Raw genomic sequence first — 22,414 nt, 5'->3', positions numbered from 1 at the left:
GAGACCAGAACTACAGCCATGTAAATGAGGCAGAAGCCAACTTCATTGTAATGAATATTGCAAAAAAAAAATCAAAGCTTTTGTGTCTGGAAATTCAAGTACGAATAACCGGATAAACCAAACACTTCTTTAAAAACTGAGTGACTTCACTCTTAATAACATACAACTTTGTTCTATGGTGCCTAAACTACTGATTACAAAATTTATTCCAAGCTATACCGGAGAATTTGTATGTCAGTCTTTTTTAAATGGTCCTGAAAGTCACTCATTACCAAACAGATGGAGGGTAATTTCTGGATAATTTGTAACTATAATTGTTCCAGTGAAAACCACTAATTCTTCATTTGGTCCATTCTTACTTGCAATCTTAGTAGTTTTCAAGGAGCTTAAAACAACTCAGAAAAGCCCAGAAAATTTGTTCCAAGAAACTGATTGTATTGGATAATGATCACTGTATCACATTAGATTTAGCATGTTTTCTTCTGCCACTTGTGCTGGTATGGGCATGAGGGCTCAGCTTTAGGCCCATGACAGTTTGAGGAAGATCAAAGCAGAACACTTCAGTCAGAGTCTGAGTCAGAAGACTCTTCAGATGAAGAACTGCTGCTGCTGTCGGATTGGTTTTCATCTTCCTCTTCATCCTCATCTTCATCTGCATTCTAAGAAATAAGCATGAAAATGGTCAACAAGCAATGGTTTGCCAGTAGACAATTGATTTAAACATTAGACATCTAAACATTAAACATTAGTGCAGCTAAAGAAGTGGAGGAAAGGAGTAAAGGGAAACATTCCACAGGGGGCTAAGCAGCAAACAAATTACTTCAACTTCTATTGTAAATAGCTCATTTGTGTGAAGAATTGATTGCAAGTCCTTTGTTACCTATTACAGAATGATCTAAAAGTGCAAATGAAATAGTTTCTGAAGCAGTGAGTAGAACTGAAAAATTAACTGAGACATCACGGTCAGCTAGAAATATTTATAATATTCCAAATATATGCTTACGATCATTCATGAAAACTATCAGCCTGTTGAAAACTTTAATTCTCTTTTAAGTCTGGATGTTAGAAACCCAAAATTTTTGAATCAATTTGCACAACCCAAATTACTACGTCAGTACAGCAAAACTAAACACCTGACTTTATTCCTATGTCCATTTGCTGTATATTCTGGTAATTTTTTCATCCCAAGGTTTTATACCAATCAATTTGAGTATATCTACAATCCCCAGCAAGGATACAGATATTCGAGCCATGAAATCATACCGCATTACAGCCTTCCGCCCATCCAGCCCATGCCAAATTAATATTCTGCAAGTTCCATCAAGCTGTGCCTACACCATCACCTTCCATAACCCTCCCATTGATGTACTTACCAAATTATTCATAAATATTGAAATCAGACCAGTTTCCAAGACTTCCACTGGCAGATGGTCCTACACTCTCACCACCCTCTGAGTGAAACAGTTCACCCTCATGCTCCCCTTAAACATTTCACTCTTTTACCCTAAGACCCTATACAATCTCACCCAAACTCAGTGGGAAAAGATTGATGAATTTATCTATACCCCTCACTATTAAATCTGCCCCCACTCCAGGAAATAAATTCATAACCTATTCCACCAAGTCCTAACCTAACCCTATAACTCAGGTCCTCCAGTCCTGGTAACATCCTTATAAACTTTCTCTGTATTACTTCTATTGCTATCTTTGCTGTAAGCAGGTGAACAGAACTGTAAAAATTCTTCAAATTAGGCCTTATCGATCTCTCATACACCTGAAACAGTATCTCAATAGTTAAGGAAAATCATTGTGCTAAAAGCTCTCTTTATGACCTATCAAGCAGTGAAGCCACTGTCAAGGAATTATGGACCTGTATTCCCAGAATACCTTTGTTCTACTCTAGTGACAGCTATGACTTTCCTCATCCTCCCATGAGCAATATACTTGCCAATGAGGTTGCCTGTTCCTTTTCGTCCTCATGACCGCCATCCCATCACCTGTACCCTGCACCTTATGTGTAACTTTGTTCCTTATTACCTGTCGATCAACACCTCAAGCCTTCCAAATGCTACAGAGTTAATTCAGCTTCAGGTCCAGTTTCTTAACACAATCTGTAAGAAACTGGATACAATTCTTTCACTGGAGATCTCACTGCCTTCCCTCAACACACAAGATGAATATTCTATTAACCTGCCTAGCAAATATGTAATAAGGAAGTATGTTACCTGAAAATCTACCTACAGTTTCTACTTCTCCTTTCCAAAGCCTGAAGCTCCACAATACAATATTGTCCATTCCAACAATGGCTGCTCTGCTTAAATCTAACTTCGTCCTATTGGCCCTTGCCAAGTACCTAATAACCATGCAATCTTACATGCACAGAATGCCCCGACTATCCCTATTCACTTTTTCAAATGATATTTCCACCCAGTCCGATAACTCCTCATAATCTCTGCAGAGGAAGTCCCAAATGGCCTCATACACTTCTTCAAAACTGTATCCTCTACACAAAATCCAAAAGCTCCTAACAATCTAGGCATGTAGAATGTTGATAGACCCCGCTCACTTCTCAAATCTCACTGCCACTATGAAATTTCAATGGCTTCTAGTGATCTGTAGTGCACAGATGTTCAGAGTGGACTCACTCACTTATTGGCTGCATTGAAACTAGGCAGGGATAGAGGGAGCATTCTCAATCCACTACAGCTTCTAATAGCAGACTTCAAAAGAATCTTCATGCATTTACCTCATCTGCATCATCATCCTCTTCAGTCTCTTCATCACTGTCTGAACCTGATGAATCATCAGAATCTGAAGAGTTGGCCTTTCCTTCCTCATTCTCATCCTCCTCCTCCTCCTCAGAGTCCTCTGTTTCCTGCAGTAACCATTAACAGCTCAGAATATTATTTCATTAATCCTGATCAAAATTTAAAGACCAGAGAGCACATGACTGAAAGTGGAAATAATTCATGTCAAGAGTGGGTTATCAAGCTTACTGTTAGAAAAATTCTTAACTATATTTTCCATCTAAACATTTGTCCTGCACAGCTACTGAACTTGTAGAGTAACGTAAATAATTCACAATCACTGACATTGTGATGTGCTTCACTTTAAGAATCTGGTCTGACACGATGATGTTATTAAGTAAAGGTTTCCAGTGCACTTTTGTTGTGTGGTTTTTGGAGTTCAACAAAAATGTGTTATGGGTTTTGTTAAACATAAAAAGCCTCACTTCATCTTATTTTGGAAAACCTACATTGGTGACACAATGCTCTAGGATGATTCCAGTTATCGGCCAACTCAGTTGCTTTGAAATTGCGGGAGCTTTGGGGTAAAAATGCCATTGCTTGGCTTGTACACAGCAAGCCCAATCTGCTCTGGGAAAAATCACTGCTGATGACTCCAACTATCTCTATGTGGTAGTATCGCTCTGCAATTCCATAGCTGTGTGAATGCTGAGTCTACTTGAGCACCTTCCTGAAAATAATAAAATATAAATCACTAAAATTCATCTTTTGCAGATTTTTGAACTATCACAGCCCAACCACGCCAAACTGTTGCTCTCCCTGTCTGGCCTTAGCGCTGCTCAACCAACAGAGCTAATGGACCGCATTGCTACCTGCCTGGTAGCTTCATGTACATCAGCAAACACCATGGATTCCAGCTGCCAGGGTCATCTATTGTTCATTATCCTGTGACATTTCCTGTGTGACACGGGTGCTCAAGTGAGTGTCCTGCTGGCATCGCCTATTGATGAGAAGGCAAAGAGAGACAAAATCTCTCTGGAGGCCACCAACTTACGGGACACAACAGGAAACACTCTGCTTCAGTGGGCATCATTACACATGGGACTAAGGTGACTAGTTCTCTGTTCAATGCAGATTTCCTGTGTGCCGACTGTTAGTTAATCTTAAGAACTGCCAGCTTGTAGATGTCAAGGACTTTAGGTTGTTACCCTGTTCCCCCAGTAAATTCCCCACAGCTCAATCAAACATTTCACCCCTCCATATGGTCATTTAGTGTGATGGCAGTTGCTACCCATGTGGTAATACTTGATCATTAACGAAGTCACCACCCCTGAGCATTACCTGGTTCCACACATCCAAGACTCTTCAGCATGTTTAATTGGAAAGTTAATTTTTTTCCTAAGTCCATCTAATTAGGTGCCTGTTGCTCACAGAACATTCCAAGAACTGCAAAATACCACTTGGCCTTATTGAGTTTCTGTGCATTCCATTTGGGCAGAAAAATTCAGCACAGACTTTCTAACAACTGATGGATTCTGTATTAAAATACCTCGATTTTCTTTTGTTTCCCTGGATGACATGCTTGTCACCAGGGGCATCCAAATCCGAACACATCTCATCTCCACACACTTTGCTAGCACTTAAGCCAACACAGGTTGATTATTAACCCTACTAAATGCCAGTTTGTATTGTCCACCATTGACTTTCTCTGCCATTACATCTCCACAGATGGTGTGAAACCCCTCCCATCAAAGGTAGCCGCTATTATGTATTTCCTACTGCCCGCACTACTAAAAAACAACAGGAGTAAATTTTTATCATTACTTCATTCCACGAGCTGCTGGACTTATGATCCCCCTACGTAGTGTACTTAATGGCAATGCCCGTAATCAAGTGCTTGACTGGTCAGCAAATATGACCAGGGCATTTGATGATACCAAGCAAGCTCGTTCCAACATGACTCTACTAGCTCACCTACTCCCCAACGCATCTGTAGCCATTACTCCTGATGCCTCAGACCTGTGGACCTGTGGGTGCTGTGCATGACAGTTGGTCAGAGGCATGTGGCAGCCAATTGCTTTCTTCTGCTGGCAGCTCCATCCCTCCCCAAAATGAAGTATATGTTTGACTATGAGCTTCTCAGTCTCTATCTGGCTGTCTGCCATTTTCGTTTTCTTCTAGAGGGTCGTCATTTCACAGTGATCATTGACAACAAATCCTTGTGCATGTGATAGCCAAAATATCAGACCCTGCGGTTGACTAACATTAAGTTCAGAGAAGCTGGGATTTCTTTCCTATGTGATGTCTCAACTGGTTCCCCCCCACCCCCACTTCATGTCCACAAACTGGAAATGGACTGTTTTTGACTCCATACATGGCCTCCTGTATCCTGGCCAGAGGCCTCACAGAAACTGGTTGAACTAAAGTTTGTGTGGAATGCCTCGGGCAACAATTAACTGTCATGCTCAGGTGCTGTTTTTTTGAGGTCTCCGAGTGATGATTTGACCAGGTCAATGTGGACCTTGTTTGATCCTCTTAACCCCCTACCCCCCACCCCCAGAGTTTCACACACTTCCTTACCCTGGACGACCAGATGGCCAAAGGTCATCTCTAGATTTGACAATGGGTGCAGACATGACTTGGGCGTTCATCAGCAGATGGATTGCACGCTTTGGTACCCTATCTAATATTTCCTCTGACTGAGTTCCCCAATTCATTTCAGACTTTTAGGCTGTGATGGCCCAGAACCATGACATTAGGATACAACACACCACAGTATATCATCCACAGACTAACGGCCTGTGCAAGAGGTTTCATTGCTCCTTAGGACTGCTCTGAGGGTCTCCTTAACCAAGGAGTGTTGGCATGGTCAGCTCATTTGGGTCCTTCTGGAACTCAGAACAGCACCAATAGAAGACCTTCTGTCTGCCACAAATGAATTGGTATACAATTTGTATACAATTGGTATACACTTTTAGAAGGCAATGTTTTTGGGATTCCTTGCAACAGCAGCTCTCTTCAGGTCATGCCATAGCATCTCAATTAGATTAAGGTGTGGGCTCTGACTTGGACATTCCAAAACACAAAGTTTCTTCTTTTTAAACCATTCTGTTGTTGATTTACTCTTATGTTTCGCAGCAATGTCTTGTTGCATCGTCTGATTTGAATTAAGCTTCAGGTGACGGACTGCTACCCTGACACTCTCTCGTAAAATGTCTAGATACAATTTTGAATTCATTGTTCCCTCAATGCTTGCAAGCTATCCAGTCTCTGAGGTAGCAAAGCAGTCCCAAACTATGATGCTCCTTCCATCATGTTTCACTGTTGTGAAGAAGTTTTGGTGTTGGGGTGCTGAGCCCTATTTCCTCCAAACACAGCAAAGTGCATTTCTGCCAAAGTTCAACTTTTGTCTCATCTGTCCAAAGAACATTGTCCCGGATGTGTTGTGGAACATCCAGATGCTGCAATTCCATTGGTTCCTCAGCACTCTCTAACTCACCACCTATCTTTGTATAATCAGCAAACTTTGTCACAAAGCCACCTATTCCATTATCTAAATTACTGACAAACAATGTGAAAATTAGTGGTCCCAATACTGACCACCAATCACCATCAGCCAACCATAAAAGTCCCCTTTTAGTCCCACTCACTTCCTGAAAATTCAAGGGATTGAAGGGATTAAAGGTAGATAAATCCCCAGGGCCAGATGGTCTGCATCCCACAGTGCTTAAGGAAGTAGCCCAAAAAATAGTGGATGCATTAGTGCTAATTTTTCAAAACTCTTCAGATTCTGGACTAGTTCCTGAGGATTGGAGGGTGGCTAATGTAACCCCACTTTTTAAAAAAGGAGGGAGAGAGAAACCAGGGAATTTATAGACCGGTTAGCCTAACATCGGTGCTGGGGAAACTGCTAGAGTCAGTTATCAAAGATGTGATAACAGCACATTTGGAAAGCGGTGAAATCATCGGACAAAGTCAGCATGGATTTGTGAAAGGAAAATCATATCCGACGAATCTCAATAGAATTTTTTGAGGATGTAACTAGTAGAGTGGATAGGGGAGAACCAGTGGATGTGGTATATTTGGATTTTCAGAAGACTTTTGACAAGGTCCCACACAGGAGATTAGTGTGCAAACTTAAAGCACACAGTATTGGGGGTAAGGTATTGATGTGGATAGAAAATTGGTTGGCAGACAGGAAGCAAAGAGTGGGAATAAACGGGACCTTTTCAGAATGGCAGGCAGTGACTAGTGGGGTACCGCAAAGCTCAGTGCCGGGACCCCAGTTGTTTACAATATATATTAATGACTTGGATGAGGGAATTAAATGCAGCATCTCCAAGTTTGCGGATGACACGAAGCTGGGCGGCAGTGTTAGCTGTGAGGAGAATGCTAAGAGGTTGCAGGGTGACTTGGATAGGTTAGGTGAGTGGGCAAATTCATGGCAGATGCAATTTAATGTGGATAAATGTGAAGTTATCCACTTTGGTGGCAAAAACAGGAAAACAGATTATTATCTGAATGGTGGCCGATTAGGAAAAGGGGAGGTGCAACGAGACCTGGGTGTCATTATACACCAGTCATTGAAAGTGGCCATGCAGTTACAGCAGGCGGTGAAAAAGGCGAATGGTATGCTGGCATTTATAGCGAGAGGATTCGAGTACAGGAGCAGGGAGGTACTACTGCAGTTGTACAAGGCCTTGGTGAGACCACACCTGGAGTATTGTGTGCAGTTTTGGTCCCCTAATCTGAGGAAAGACATCCTTGCCATAGAGGGAGTACAAAGAAGGTTCACAGATTGATTCCTGGGATGGCAGGACTTTCATGTGATGAAAGACTGGATCAACTAGGCTTATACTCGGAATTTAGAAGATTGAGGGGGGATCTGATTGAAACGTATAAAAACCTAAAGGGATTGGACAGGCTAGATGCAGGAAGATTGTCCCCGACATTGGGGAAGTCCAGAACGAGGGGTCACAGTTTGAGGATAGAGGGGAAGCCTTTTAGGACCGAGATTCGGAAAAACATCTTCACACAGAGAGTGGTGAATCTGTGGAATTCTCTGCCACAGGAAACAGCTGAGGCCAGTTCATTGGCTATAATTAAGAGGGAGTTAGATATGGCCCTTGTGGCTAAAGGGATCACGGGGTATGGGGGGGGGAAGGCTGGTACAGGGTTCTGAGCTGGATGATCAGCCTTATCATACTGAATGGCAGTGCAGGCTCGAAGGGCCAAATGGCCTGCTCCTGCACTTATTTTCTATGTTTCTACCTATCAGCCATTTCTCTATCCATGCCAATATCTTTCCTGTAATCCATAGAATTGTATCTTGTTAAGCACCCTCATGTGCGGTACCATATCAAATGCTTTCTGAAAATCCAAGTAAATGACATCCATTACTCTCCTTTGTCCACCTTGCTTGTTTCTCCTTGAAGAACTCTAAACAGATTTGTCAGGCAAGATTTCACTTGACAAAAATCATGCTGACTTTGTCTTATATTACCATTAGTCTTCAAGTACCTCAAAACCCTATCTTTAGTAACAGACTCCAACACTTTCCCAACCACTGAGGTTAAGCCAACTGCTCAATAATTTCCTTTCTTTTGACTTCCTCCCTTCTTAAAGAGTGGATTAACATTTGCACTCTTCCAGTCCTCTGGAATCACGCCTGAATCAAGTGATTCATGAAAGATCATGACCAATTAGTTACATTCGGACACGTCTCATTAGCGTGGCAGCAGGATGGCCGCATTGTGTATTCCAGGGACCAATTGATTGCGCTCATGCCTGCCGGTTTAGTGAACAGAGCAGTGGACATACCGGCTGAAATCTGGAGGAAAACACAGAGGATGCAGAGGGGGATCAAAAAGGTGAGGGAACAGGACCGGGTCGAGACAACAGAGGTTTATGGAGAAGAGAAGTTATAAGCCGTGTCTCCCCTCTCTCATCATGGGAAATATGAGATCACTGGGGAATAAAATGGACGAACTGACTGCGCTTGTCAGGGGTCAGGGAACATTTCGGGAGAGCAGTATCATGTGCTTCACTGAGACGTGGCTGAACGAGGACATACCCGATCAAATCGTTTCCATAGAGAGCTTCCAGACCGTTTGAGCGGACCGGAATCGCACTGAGAGCGGTAAGCGTAAAGGAGGGGGTCTGGCGGTTCTGGTAAACAACAGATGGTGCAATCCTGGGCGTATTATGATCAAGGAACAGGTCTGTAGCCCAGATATTGAACTTTTTCCTGTTGGACTCCGGCCATATTATTTGCCAAGGGAAATCTCGCATGCAATTGTGGTTGTTGTGTACATCCCTCCCTCTGCCAACCCGACGTCGGCGTGTAACATCATTTACACCGTCATAGCCAGACTATAAACCCAGCACCCGAGTGCCTTCATTACCATCTCGGGTGACTTCAACCATGTTGCCATGACTAGAACACTGCCCAACTTCACGCAGTATGTGAGCTGTACAACTAGAGGAGAGAGGACTATGGATTTGACGTATGTTAACGTTAAGGATGCATACAGCTCCTTTCCCCTCCAACTGGGAAGGTCAGATCACAACCTGGTACTTCTAAAACCCTGCTACGTGCCTCTGGTGAAGAGTAAACCTGCAACCTCGAGGACAGTGAGAAAATGGTCGGAGGAGGCTTATGAGGCGCTCCAGGGTTATTTTGAGGTGACAGACTGGCAAGCACTCTGTGAGCGATATGGAGAGGATATTGATGGGCTCACAGAGTGCATCACTGGTTACATCAACTTCTGTGTGGACTGCAATCTTCCGACAAGAACTGTCCTTTGTTATTCAAATAACAAGCCATGCATGACGAAGGACATTAAGGACATCCTGAACGCTAAAAAGAGGGCGTTTAGAGATGGAAATAGGGAGGAGCTGAGGGCAATACAGAGGGACCTGCAAGTCAGGATCAGGGAGGCTAAAGACAGGTACAGGAGGAAGCTTGAGTGGAAACTCCAGCAGAACAACATGAGAGAGGTCTGGAGTGGGATGAGGACCATCACTGGGTTTCGGCAAACTAGCAACAGAGGAGCTGAAGGCAGTGTGGACAGGGCCAATGAACTTAACCTGTTCTTTAACGGATTTAACATTGTGGCCCCTGCCCATCCCACACGAGTCATCTGTTGTCAGCCCCCAACCAACACATATTCCACCCTCCCCTCCTACCCCTGCTCACAGTCCCCCACCCTGCTCTCATGACTATACCCCTTCCCCACACGAAACCACCATGGTGGGCTTCATGGCTGAACTGGTGAGAAGACAGCTGAAATATCTCAACCCAGGCAAGGCTGCAGGACTGGATGGTATCAGTACCAGGGTGCTGAAAGCCTGTGCCCCTCAGCTATGTGGAGTACTTCGCCATGTATTTAACCTGAGCCTGAGGCTCCGGAGGGTTCCTGTACTGTGGAAGACATCCTGCCTCGTCCCTGTGCCGAAGACGCCGCGCCCCAGCGGTCTCAGTGACTACAGACCGGTGGCATTGACCTCCCACATCATGAAGACCCTGAAGAGACTTGTTCTGGAGCTGCTCCGGCCTACGGTCAGGCCACACTTAGATCCCCTCCAGTTCGCCTACCAGCCCCGACTAGTAGTTGAGGATGCCATCGTCTACCTGCTAAACTGTGTCTACGCCCACCTGGACAAGCCAGCAAGCACTGTGAGGGTCATGTTTTTTTACTTCTCCAGTGCGTTCAACACCATCCGCCCTGCTCTGCTGGGGAGAAGCCGACAGTGATGCAGGTAGATGCTTTCGTGGTGTCATGGATTCTTGATTACCTGACTGGCAGACCACAGTATGTGTCCTTGCAACACTGTGTGTCCGACAGAGTGATCAGCAGCACTGGGGCTCCACAGGGGACTGTCTTGTCTCTCTTTCTCTTCACCATTTACACCTTGGATTTCAACTACTGCACAGAGTCTTGTCATCTTCAGAAGTTTTCAGATGACTCTGCCATAGTTGGATGCATCAGCAAGGGAGATGAGGCTGAGTATAGGGCTACGGTAGGAAACTTTGTCACATGGTGTGAGCAGAATTATCTGCAGCTTAATGTGAAAAAGACTAAGGAGCTGGTGGTAGACCTGAGGAGAGCTAAGGTACCGGTGACCACTGTTTCCATCCAGGGGGTCAGTGTGGATATGGTGGAGGATTACAAGTACCTGGGGATACAAATTGACAATAAACTGGACTGGTCAAAGAACACTGAGGCTGTCTACAAGAAGCGTCAGAGCCGTCTCTATTTCCTGAGGAGACTGAGGTCCTTTAACATCTGCCGGATGATGCTGAGGATGTTCTACGAGTCTGTGGTGGCCAGTGCTATCATGTTTGCTGTTATGTGCTGGGGCAGCAGGCTGAGGGTAGCAGACACCAACAGAATCAACAAACTCATTCGTAAGGCCAGTGATGTTGTGGGGATGGAACGGGACTCTCTCACAGTGGTGCCTGAAAACAGGGTGCTGTCTAAGTTGCATGCCATCTTGGTCAATGTCTCCCATCCACTACATAATGTACTGGGTGGGCACAGGAGTACATTCAGCCAGAGACTCATTCCACTGAGATGCAACACTGAGCGTCATAGGAAGTCATTCCTGCCTGTGGCCATCAAACTTTACAACTCCTCCCTTGGAGGGTCAGACACCCTGAGCCAATAGGCTGGTCGTAGACTTATTTCATAATTTACTGGCATAATTTACATATTACTATTTAACTATTTATAGTTCTATTACTATTTATTATTTATGGTGCAACTGTAACGAAAACCAATTTCCCCCGGGATCAATAAAGTATGACTATGATTATGACTATGAGAATGCATCCATTATTTCTTCAGATTTAATCCATCTGGCCCAGGTGAATTATCCATCCAAAGACCTTTGAGCAACATATGTAAAAGACAGGCAACTATAGACCAGTTAGCTTAACATCTGTAGCCGGGAAAATGCTTGAAGCTGTCATTAAGAAATAGCAAAACATTTACAAAGGAGTGGTTCCATTAGACAGACGCAGCATGGATTCAGAAAGGGTAGGTCCTGTTTGGCAAACTTACTGGAGTTCTTTGAGCACATAATGAGTGCATTGGATAGAGGAGAACAGGTGGATGTCGTATACTTGGATTTCCAGAAGGCGTTCAGTAAGGTGCCGCACAAGAGACTTATAAATAAGATACCGATGCATGGAGTCGGAGGCAGTGTATTGGCATGGATAGTGGATTGGTTAACCAACAGAAGGCAGAGAGTTGGTATAAATGGGTGTTTCTCCGGTTGGCAGTCAGTGGTGAGTGGGGTGCCACAGGGGTCGGTGCTGGGCCCGCAGCTGTTTACCATTTACACTGATGATTTGGAAGAGGGGACTGAGTGTAGCGCAGCAAAATTTGCTGTTGACACTAAACTGAGTGGAAAAGCAAATTGTACAGATGATGTGGAGAGTCTGCAGAGGGATACAGATAGGTTAAGTGAGTGGGCCAAGGTCTGGCAGATGGAATACAATGTTGGTAAATGCCTGATCATCTACTTTGGAAGGAATAATACAAGAGCAGATTATTATTTAAATGGTGAAAGATTGCAGCATGCTGTTATGCAGCAGGATTTGGGAGTGCTTGTGCATGAATCACAAAAAGTTGGCTTGCAGGTACAACAGGTTATTAAGAAGGCAAACAGAATGTTGGCCTTCATTGCTAGAGGGATTGAATTCGAGAGCAGGCAGGTCATGCTGCAACTATACAGAGTACTGGTGAGGCTGCACCTGGAGTACTGTGTGCAGTTCTGGTTGAGGAAGGATATACTGGCTTTGGAGGCAGTGCAGAAGAGGTTCACCAGGTTGATTCCAGAGATGAAGGGGTTAACCTATGAGGAGAGATTGAGTCGCCTGGGACTATACTGTCTGGGATTCAGAAGAATGAGAGGGGATCTTATAGAAACATACAAAATTTTGAAAGGGATAAGATAGAAGTAGGAAAGTTGTTTCCATCGATAGGTGAGACTAGAACTAGGGGACATTGCCTCAAGATTCAGGGGAGAAGATTCAGGATGGAGATGAGGAGAAACTGTTTTTCCCAGAGAGTGGTGAATCTGTGGAATTCTCTGCCCAGGGAATCAGTTGAGGCTTCCTCACTAAATATATTTAAGATTCAGTTAGATAAATTTTTACATAGTCGGGGAATTAAGGGTTATGGGGAAAAGGCAGGTAGATGGAGCTGAGTTTACAGACAGATCAGCCACAATCTTACTGAATGGTGGGGCAGGCTCAATGGGCTGGATGGCCTACTCCTGCTCCTATTTCTTATGTTCTTATGTAAAATGCCAGAGGAATTCAGCAGTTCAGGCAGCATCCATGGAAAAGAGAACAGTCAACATTTTGGGTTGAGATCATTCAACTGTATTGGGGAAAAGAAGGATAAAGGAGTAGATTTAAAAGATGGGGGAAGGGAGAGAGAAACACAAGATGACAGGTGAAATTGGGTGGGGGAGGGATAAGTAAAGAGCCTGGAAGTTGATTGGTGAAAGAAATACAGGGCTGGGGGGGGGGGTGGTCTGATAGGTGGGGATAGAAGACCATGGAAGAAAAGGGGGGGAAGAGCCCCAGAGGGAAACAATGGGCAGCAAAGAAGATAAGGTGAGAGAAGGAAAAGGGGATGGAGCCTGGTGAAGGAGAAGGCGGAAGTGGGGGGGGGGGCCATTACCACAAATTGCAACATTTTTAGAATGTGGCGGGAAAACTAGAACGTCAAAAATAAACCAATGAGGTCACAGTGAGAACTCCTCACAGACAGCAGCAGGAATAATCTGGGTTGTCGATAATGTAAAGCATTGTGCTAACCACTACAATACCATGACACCCCGATGTTGAGGCTTTACTTATAAGTCATCAATCAGACTGCACCTTGGAGTAATTTAAGAAGTTTTGGACCTCCTATCTAAAAAAAGGTGTTCTGATATTGGAGAGGGTCAAGAGGCAATCCATATGAATGATACCAGAAATTAAAGGGTTAATGTATGAGGAGTGTTTGATGGCTCTGGGCCTGTACTCACTGGAGTTTTTGAAGAATGAGTGGGGAATCTCACTGAAACCTACTGAAAGCTGAAACAGTAGATGGAGTGGATTTGAAAAAGATTTTTCCAATAATGTGGAAATCTAGGGCCTGAGGGCCTCAGAAGGATGTCCTTTTACAACAAATATGAAATGGAATTTCTTTAACTAGAGACGGAATCTGTAGAATTCGTTCTCATAAACCGATGTAGAGCCTAGATTTTGGGTAAATTTAATGTGGCAGTTGAGAGGCTTTGATTAGTAATGGATTCAAAAGTTGCAGGAAAAATGCACAAAAATGGGGGTTGACAAGAATAATAAACTAACTATGATCAAAAGGAAGCTTGATAGGCTAACTGGCCTAATTCTGCTCCCATTCCCTGTAGTCTTATAAACCCAGTATTTATAACTACAGAATCTTCAGCTACAGAAGCAAACAGAGCTAGGTCGACTTTGCTATCAAAATCTAACACTTTGAAACAATAAAAATGCTGAAGGTATTTCATTGAAGTATTTCATCATGACTGGAAAGGAGGTGAGAAACCAATTTCCCTCGGGATCAATGAAGTATGACTATGACTACGAGAAAGAATAATTAGTTGGAGGAAATAAAGAATACAAACAGGAAGGGGTAGATGAGTGTATAGGGGTAGGGGGATGAAGTGAGAAGCTGGGAGGAAAGTAATAAAGGAGTGAAGCAGAAATTTAATAGGAGAGGAGCATGAATCACAGAATAAAGAGGATGAAGGGAGCCAGGGAAAGGGTAGCCAAAATGCAAATAGGAAAGACAGGAGGTAGTAGGGAGTACATATTGGAAATTAAAGAAATTGATGTTCAATCCATCAGTTTGAAGACGAATCATACAGAGTGTGAGGTGTTGCTCCTCAAACTTGTTACCGTAGGCAGTAGAGGAAGCCTCCCTGATGGCCACATCTGCGCCAGGTGCACGAGATGCAGCTCCTCAGAGACCGTGTTAGGGATCTGGAGCTGCAGCTTGATGACCTACTGCTTATCAGGGAAAGTGAAGAGGTGATAGACAGGAGCTACAGGGAGGTAGTCATCCCTAGGCTACAGGGGTCAGAAAACTGGGTCACTGTCAAGAGAGGGAAGGGAAATGCCCAGATAGTGGAGAGCACACCTGTGGCTCTCCCCCTCAGCAACAAATATCTTGTTCTGGATGCTGTTGAGGGGGATGACCTGACAGGGGATGCCCACAGAGACCGGGTCTCTAGCACTGAGCCTGTCGCTGTTGTTCAGGAGAGGAGAGGGAAGAGGAATATGGTAGTCATAGGGGATTCCATAGTCAGGGGAATAGATAGGAGATTCTGTGAGCCTGATAGAGATACAAGCATGGTGTGTTGCCTCCCAGGTGCCAGGGTACGGGATGTCTCAGATCGGGTCCTGATTATTCTGAAGGGGGAGAGCGAGCAGTCAGTTGTCTTGGTACATGTTGGTACCAATGACATAGATAGGAGAAGGGAGGAGCTGCAGTACAATAAAGTTGCAGTGAAATCAAAACAAAAAGTACCAAATACTAGTCTTAAGGCGTTATACTTAAATGCACGCAGCATAAGGAATAAGGTGGATGATCTTGTCGTACAGCTATAGATTGGCAGGTATGAAATTGTGGCCATCACTGAGATGTGGTTAAAGTTTGCATGTCTCTGGGAGCTAAACGTTCAAGGATACATGGTGTATCGGAAGGATAGGAAGGTAGGCAGAGGGGGAGGCGAGGCTTTATTGGTAAGAAATGATATTAAATCATTAGAAAGAGGAGATATAGGATCGGAAGGTGCAGAATCTTTATGGGTTGAGCTAAGAAATCGCAGGGGTAAAAGGACCCTGATGATAGTTATATACAGGCCTCCAAACAGCTGCAGTGTTGTGACTACAAATTACAACAGGAAATAGAAAAGGCTTGTCAGAAGGGCAGTGTTATGATAATTGTGGGGGATTTTAACATGCGAGTGGATTGGGAAAATCAGGTCGGCACTGGACCTCAAGAGCGAGAATTTGTAGACTGTCTGCGAGACGGCTTTTTAGAACAACTTATTGTTGAGCCCACTAGAGGATCGGATGTACTGGATTTGGTATTGTGTAATGAACCAGAGGTGATTAGAGAGATTGAGGTGAAGGAACCCTTAGGAGGCAGTGATCATAACATGATTGAGTTCACTGTGAAATTTGAAAAAGAGAAGCCGAAATCTGACGTGTCACTATTTCAGTGGAGTAAAGGAAATTACAGTGGCATGAGAAAAGAACTGGCCAAAGTTGACCAGAAAGGAACACTAGCGGGAAGGACGGCAGAGCAGCAGTGGCTGGAGTTTATGCGAGAAGTGAGGAAGGTGCCACAGATATATTCCAAAAAAGAAGAAATTTTTGAATACAGGAAGGATGAAACCGTGGCTGACAAGAGAAGTCAAAGCCAAAGTTAAAGCAAAGGAGAGGGCATACAAGGAAGCAAAAATTAGTTGGAAGACAGAGGATTGGGAAGTTTTTAAAAGCTTACAAAAGGAAACTAAGGTGGTCATTAAGAGAGAAAAGATGAACTATGAAAGGAAGCTAGCAAATAATATCAAAGAGGATACTAAAAGCTTTTTCAAATATATAAAGAGTAAAAGACAGGTGAGAGTAGATACAGGACTGATAGAAAATGATGCTGGAGAAATTGTATTGGGAGATAAGGAGATGGTGGAGGAACTGAACGAGTATTTTGCATCAGTCTTCACTGAGGAAGACATCAGCAGTATACTGGACACTCAAGGGTGGCAGGGAAGAGGAGTGTGCGCAGTCACAATTACGACAGAGAAGGTACTCAGGAAACTGAATAGTCTAAAGGTAGATAAATCTCCCGGACCAGATGGAATGCACCCTCGTGTTCTGAAGGAAGTAGCTGTGGAGATTGCAGAGGCACTAGCGATGATCTTTCAAAAGTCGATAGATTCTGGCATGGTTTTGGAGGACTGGAAGATTGCAACTGTCATCCACTATTTAAGAAGGGGGCAAGGAAGCAGAAAGGAAATTCTAGACCTGTTAGCTTGACGTCGGTGGTTGGGAAGTTGTTGGAGCCGACTGTCAAGGATGAGGTTACAGAGTACCTGGAGGCATATGACAAGATAGGCAGAACTCAGCATGGTTTCCTTAAAGGAAAATCCTGCCTGACAAACCTATTGCAATTTTTTGAGAAAATTACCAGTAGGCTAGACAAGGGAGATGCAGTGGATGTTGTCTATTTGGATTTTCAGAAGGCCTTTGACAGGGTGCCACACATGAGGCTACTTAACAAGATAAGAGCCCATGGAATTACGAAAAAGTTACATACATGGATAAAGCGTTGGCTGATTGGCAGGAAACAGAGAGTAGGAATAAAGGGATCCTATTCTGGTTGGCTGGTGGTTACCGGTGGTTTTCCACAGGGGTCTGTGTTGGGGCTACTTCTTTTTACATTGTACATCAACGATTTGGATTATGGAATAGATGGCTTTGTGGCTAAGTTTGCTGACGATACGAAGATGGGTGGAGGCCGGTAGTGCCGAGGAAACAGAGAGTCTGCAAAGAGACTTGGATAGATTGGAAGAATGGGCAAAGAAGTGGCAAATGAAGTACAATGTTGGAAAGTGTATGGTTATGCACTTTGGCAGAAAAAATAAACGGGCAGACTATTATTTAAATGGGGAGAGAATTCAAACTTCTGAGATGCAACGGGACTTGGGAGTCTTCGTGCAGGATACCCTTAAGGTTAACCACCAGGTTGAGTCAGTGGTGAAGAAGGCGAATGAAATGTTGGCATTCATTTCTAGAGGAATAGAGTATAGGAGCAGGGATGTGATGTTGAGGCTCTATAAGGCGCTGGTGAGACCTCACTTGGAGTAGGGTGGGCAGTTTTGGGCTCCTTATTTAAGAAAGGATGTGCTGACGTTGGAGAGGGTACAGAGAAGATTCACTAGAATAATTCTGGGAATAAGAAGGTTAACATAGAAACATAGAAAATAGGTGCAGGAGTAGGCCATTCGGCCCTTCGAGCCTGCACCGCCATTTATGATCATGGCTGATCATCCAACTCAGAACCCTGCACCAGCCTTCCCTCCATACCCCCGATCCCCGTAGCCACAAGGGCCATATCTAACTCCCTCTTAAATATAGCCAATGAACTGGCCTCAACTGTTTCCTGTGGCAGAGAATTCCACAGATTCACCACTCTCTGTGTGAAGAAGTTTTCCGTAATCTCAGTCGTAAAAGGCTTCCACCTTATCCTCAAACTGTGACCCCTCGTTCTGGACTTCCCCAACATCGGGAACAATCTTCCTGCATCTAGCCTGTCCAATCCCTTTAGGTTTTTATACGTTTCAATCAGATCCCGCCTCAATCTTCTAAATTCCAACGAGTACAAGCCTAGTTCACCCAGTCTTTCTTCATATGAAAGTCCTGCTATCCCAGGAATCAATCTGGTGAACCTTCTTCTACTCCCTCTATGGCAAGGATGTCTTTCCTCAGATTAGGGGACCAAAAGTGCACATAATACTCCAGGTGTGGTCTCACCAAGGCCTTGTATAACTGCAGTAGTACCTCCCTGCTCCTGTACTCGAATCCTCTCGCTATAAATGCCAGCATACCATTCGCCTTTTTCACCGCCTGCTGTAACTGCATGGCCACTTTCAATGACTGGTGTATAATGACACCCAGGTCTCGTTGCACCTCCCCTTTTCCTAATCGGCCACCATTCAGATAATAATCTGTTTTCCTATTTTTGCCACCAAAGTGGATAACTTCACATTTATCCACATTAAATTGCATCTGCCATGAATTTGCCCACTCACCCAACCTATCCAAGTCACCCTGCATCCTCTTAGCATCCTCCTCACAGCTAACACTGCCGCCCAGCTTCGTGTCATCCACAAACTTGGAGATGCTGCATTTAATTCCCTCATCCAAGTCATTAATATATATTGTAAACAACTGGGGTCCCAGCACTGAGCCTTGCTGTACCCCACTAGTCACTGCCTGCCATTCTGAAAAGGTCCCGTTTATTCCCACTCTTTGCTTCCTGTCTGCTAACCAATTCTCTATCCACATCAATACCTTACCCCCAATACCATGTGCTTTAAGTTTGCACACTAATCTCCTGTGTGGGAACTTGTCAAAAGTCTTTTGAAAATCCAAATATACCACATCCACTGGTTCTCCCCTATCCACTCTACTAGTTACATCCTCAAAAAATTCTATGAGATTCATCAGACATGATTTTCCTATCACAAATCCATGCTGACTTTGTCCGATGATTTCACCGCTTTCCAAATGTGCTGTTATCACATCCTTGATAACTGACTCCAGCAGTTTCCCCACCACCGATGTTAGGCTAACCGGTCTATAATTTCCCGGTTTCTCTCTCCCTCCTTTTTTAAAAAGTGGCGATACATTAGCCACCCTCCAATCCTCACGAACTAGTCCAGAATCTAACGAGTTTTGAAAAATTAACACTAATGCATCCACTATTTCTTGGGCTACTTCCTTAAGCACGCTGGGATGCAGACCATCTGGCCCGGGGGATTTATCTGCCTTTAATCCCTTCAATTTACCTAACACCACTTCCCTACTAACATGTATTTCGCTCAGTTCCTCCATCTCACTGGACCCTCTGTCCCCTACTATTTCTGGAAGATTATTTATGTCCTCCTTAGTGAAGACAGAACCAAAGTAATTATTCAATTGGTCTGCCATGTCCTTGCTCCCCATAATCAATTCACCTGTTTCTGTCTGTAGGGGACCTACATTTGTCTTTACCAGTCTTTTCCTTTTTACATATCTATAAAAGCTTTTACAGTCAGTTTTTATGTTCCCTGCCAGTTTTCTCTCATAATCTTTTTTCCCCTTCCTAATTAAGCCCTTTGTCCTCCTCTGCTGAACTCTGAATTTCTCCCAGTCCTCAGGTGAGCCACTTTTTCTGGCTAATTTGTATGCTTCTTCTTTGGAATTGATACTATCCCTAATTTCTCTTGTCAGCCACGGGTGTGCTACCTTCCTTGATTTATTCTTTTGCCAAACTGGGATGAACAATTGTTGTAGTTCATCCATGCATTCTTTAAATGCTTGCCATTGCATATCCACCGTCAATCCTTTAAGTGTCATTTGCCAGTCTATCTTAGCTAATTCACGTCTCATACCTTCAAAGTTACCCCCCTTGAAGTTCAGAACCTTTGTTTCTGAATTAACTATGTCACTCTCCATCTTAATGAAGAATTCCACCATATTATGGTCACTCTTACCCAAGGGGCCTCTCAGGACAAGATTGCTAATTAACCCTTCCTCATTGCTCAAAACCCAGTCTAGAATAGCCTGCTCTCTAGTTGGTTCCTCGACATGTTGGTTCAAAAAAACATATGAGGAAAATTTGTCCGCTCTTGGAGTTTAGAAGAATGAAGGGAGACCTCATAGAAATATTCGTATGTTGAAAGGCACAGACAGAGTAGATGTGGCAAAGTTGTTTCCCATGGTGGGGGAGTCTAGTACGCGAGGGCATGACTTAAGGGTTGAAGGGTGCCCATTCAGAACAGAAATGCAAAGGAATTTTTTTAGCCAGAGGGTGGTGAATCTATGGAATTTGTTGCCACGGGTGGCATTGGAGGTCAAATCACTGGGTGTATCTAAGGCAGAGATTGATAGGTATCTGAGTAGCCAGGGCATCAAGGGTTATGGTGAGAAGGCGGGGGAGTGGGACTAAGTGGGAGAATGGATCAGCTCATGATAAAATGGAGGAGCAGATGTGATGGGCTGAATGACTGACTTCTACTCCTTTGTCTTATGGTCTAAATTGGGAATAGGAAGACATAAGATCCAAGCATAGTAAAAAGCCCAGTATGTAACCTTATAACTTCAATACTTACACTTGCATTCTGTGGTATAGCGACTTTCATTTTGGGATTTGAACTGGATACTTTTGCAATACCTTTGCGCTTCTGTCAATGACATTACAAATTCAGACATCAAAGTTTCAGCAGTTATACCCCTGTCACACTACCCCCAGACAGATCTTAGCATAGAAAAGCAAGTCTCTACCCCCTCAGTGATCAGACATAAAGTCAAATTACCACAACAATTTCCACATGATTAAAATGTTAGTTCACAGACCATAACTGCTCTTCCTCAATTCATAAAAGCAAACAAGCAGAAAATAGTGACAGAAATAAAGAATTTTCTTTGTAACTGAGTTGATAAAACTAATAGAATTTTAAATCATATTAGTGAAAATATGACTCATCACTTACATTTGAAGTGTATTCCTTATATGCCGCCCTCTCTTGTGGGGATATGCTCTAAGAAAACAAATCAGTGGCCAGAATCAAATCTTGTTCAAAATAAAATGTTGCCTCAAAGCTGCTGTATATTCTGCTTTCTTAACATTGCATCTTCATTCCATTAAATAACAGTTAATGAGAATCTGCTTGTCTACCTAGGAAGCACTTAAATGACATATCAATTTTCACAGCCAGATTTGAGGAACAGGAGCAGTCAAAATTATTCTGCTCTTTTTGTTCAACTGTTGAAGTCCTTTACAACAAAAATTGAGCTGCAGAAACAGGGAAAAATCTATGGAAATCAGATAAGAAAACTGTTATTGAAAACAACATTTGAAAAAGATGTGGTTTTTATCCTGTGATCGCTGCCGAGTATAGAGCCCCACGTGCTGCATTGAACTTCGATCTCTGGACTGTCTCGAGCTCTAATAGCATGTGCTAACCTTTAAGCTACTGTGGCAGCTGCACACCCTTGGGTGTGATACTTGTTAACGTAAACAATGCATTTCACTGTAAGTTCCAATATGTACAAAATAAACTTCAATCTTGATTCATAAATTTGCAGCTAATATTTAGAGTGAAGTAGGGGTTAGCATTATGCTTGAGGTTTTGCAACAATTCAACTGAAGTTGGCCAATCATAAGACCATAAGACAAAGGAGCAGAAGTCGGCCATTCGGCCCATCGAGTCTGCTCCGCCATTTTAGCATGAGCTAATCCATTCTCCCATTTAGTCCCACTCCCCCGCCTTCTCACCATAACCTTTGATGCCCTGGCTACTCAGATACCTATCAATCTCTGCCTTAAATACACCCAATGACTTGGCCTCCACTGCTGCCCGTGGCAACAAATTCCATAGATTCACCACCCTCTGACTAAAAAAATTTCTTTGCATTTCTGTTCTGAATGGGCGCCCGTCAATCCTTTAAGTCATGCCCTCTCATACTAGACTCCCCCATCATGGGAAACAACTTTGCCACATCCATTCTGTCCATGCCTTTTAACATTCGAAATGTTTCTATGAGGTCTCCCTTCATTCTTCTAGACTCCAAGGAATATAGTCCAAAAGTGGACAGACGGTACTCATATGTTAACCCTCTCATTCCCGGAATCATTCTAGTGAATCTTCTCTGTACCCTCTCGAACGTCAGCACATCCTTTCTTAAATAAGGAGCCCAAAACTGCCCACACTACTCCAAGTGAGGTCTCACCAGTGCCTTACAGAGCCTCAACATCACATCCCTGCTCCTATACTCTATTCCTCTAGAAATGAATGCCAACATTGCATTCGCCTTCTTCACTACTGACTCAACCTGGAGGTGAACCGTAACA

The 22,414-nt window shown here is 43.6% G+C and overlaps 1 protein-coding gene across 1 annotated transcript in view; it reads right to left on the bottom strand.

The window, feature by feature from the left end:
- Positions 1-560: 560 nt before the first annotated feature.
- Positions 561-22,414, bottom strand: part of LOC134341068 (nucleolar transcription factor 1-like) — a 113,824-nt gene continuing 91,970 nt past the window's right edge. The window contains exons 17-20 of the mRNA XM_063038818.1: positions 21,054-21,101; positions 20,673-20,744; positions 2,747-2,875; positions 561-659 (exon numbers count right to left, since the gene is read on the bottom strand). Of these exons, the coding sequence (XP_062894888.1) occupies positions 561-659; positions 2,747-2,875; positions 20,673-20,744; positions 21,054-21,101 (348 nt within the window). The remainder of the gene's footprint in view (positions 660-2,746; positions 2,876-20,672; positions 20,745-21,053; positions 21,102-22,414) is intronic.

Source organism: Mobula hypostoma, chromosome Y (assembly GCF_963921235.1).
Source record: "Mobula hypostoma chromosome Y, sMobHyp1.1, whole genome shotgun sequence".
Lineage (NCBI taxonomy): Eukaryota > Metazoa > Chordata > Chondrichthyes > Myliobatiformes > Myliobatidae > Mobula > Mobula hypostoma.
Note: the sequence above shows the minus strand (reverse complement) of the source record. Positions and strands in the feature narration are given on the sequence as shown.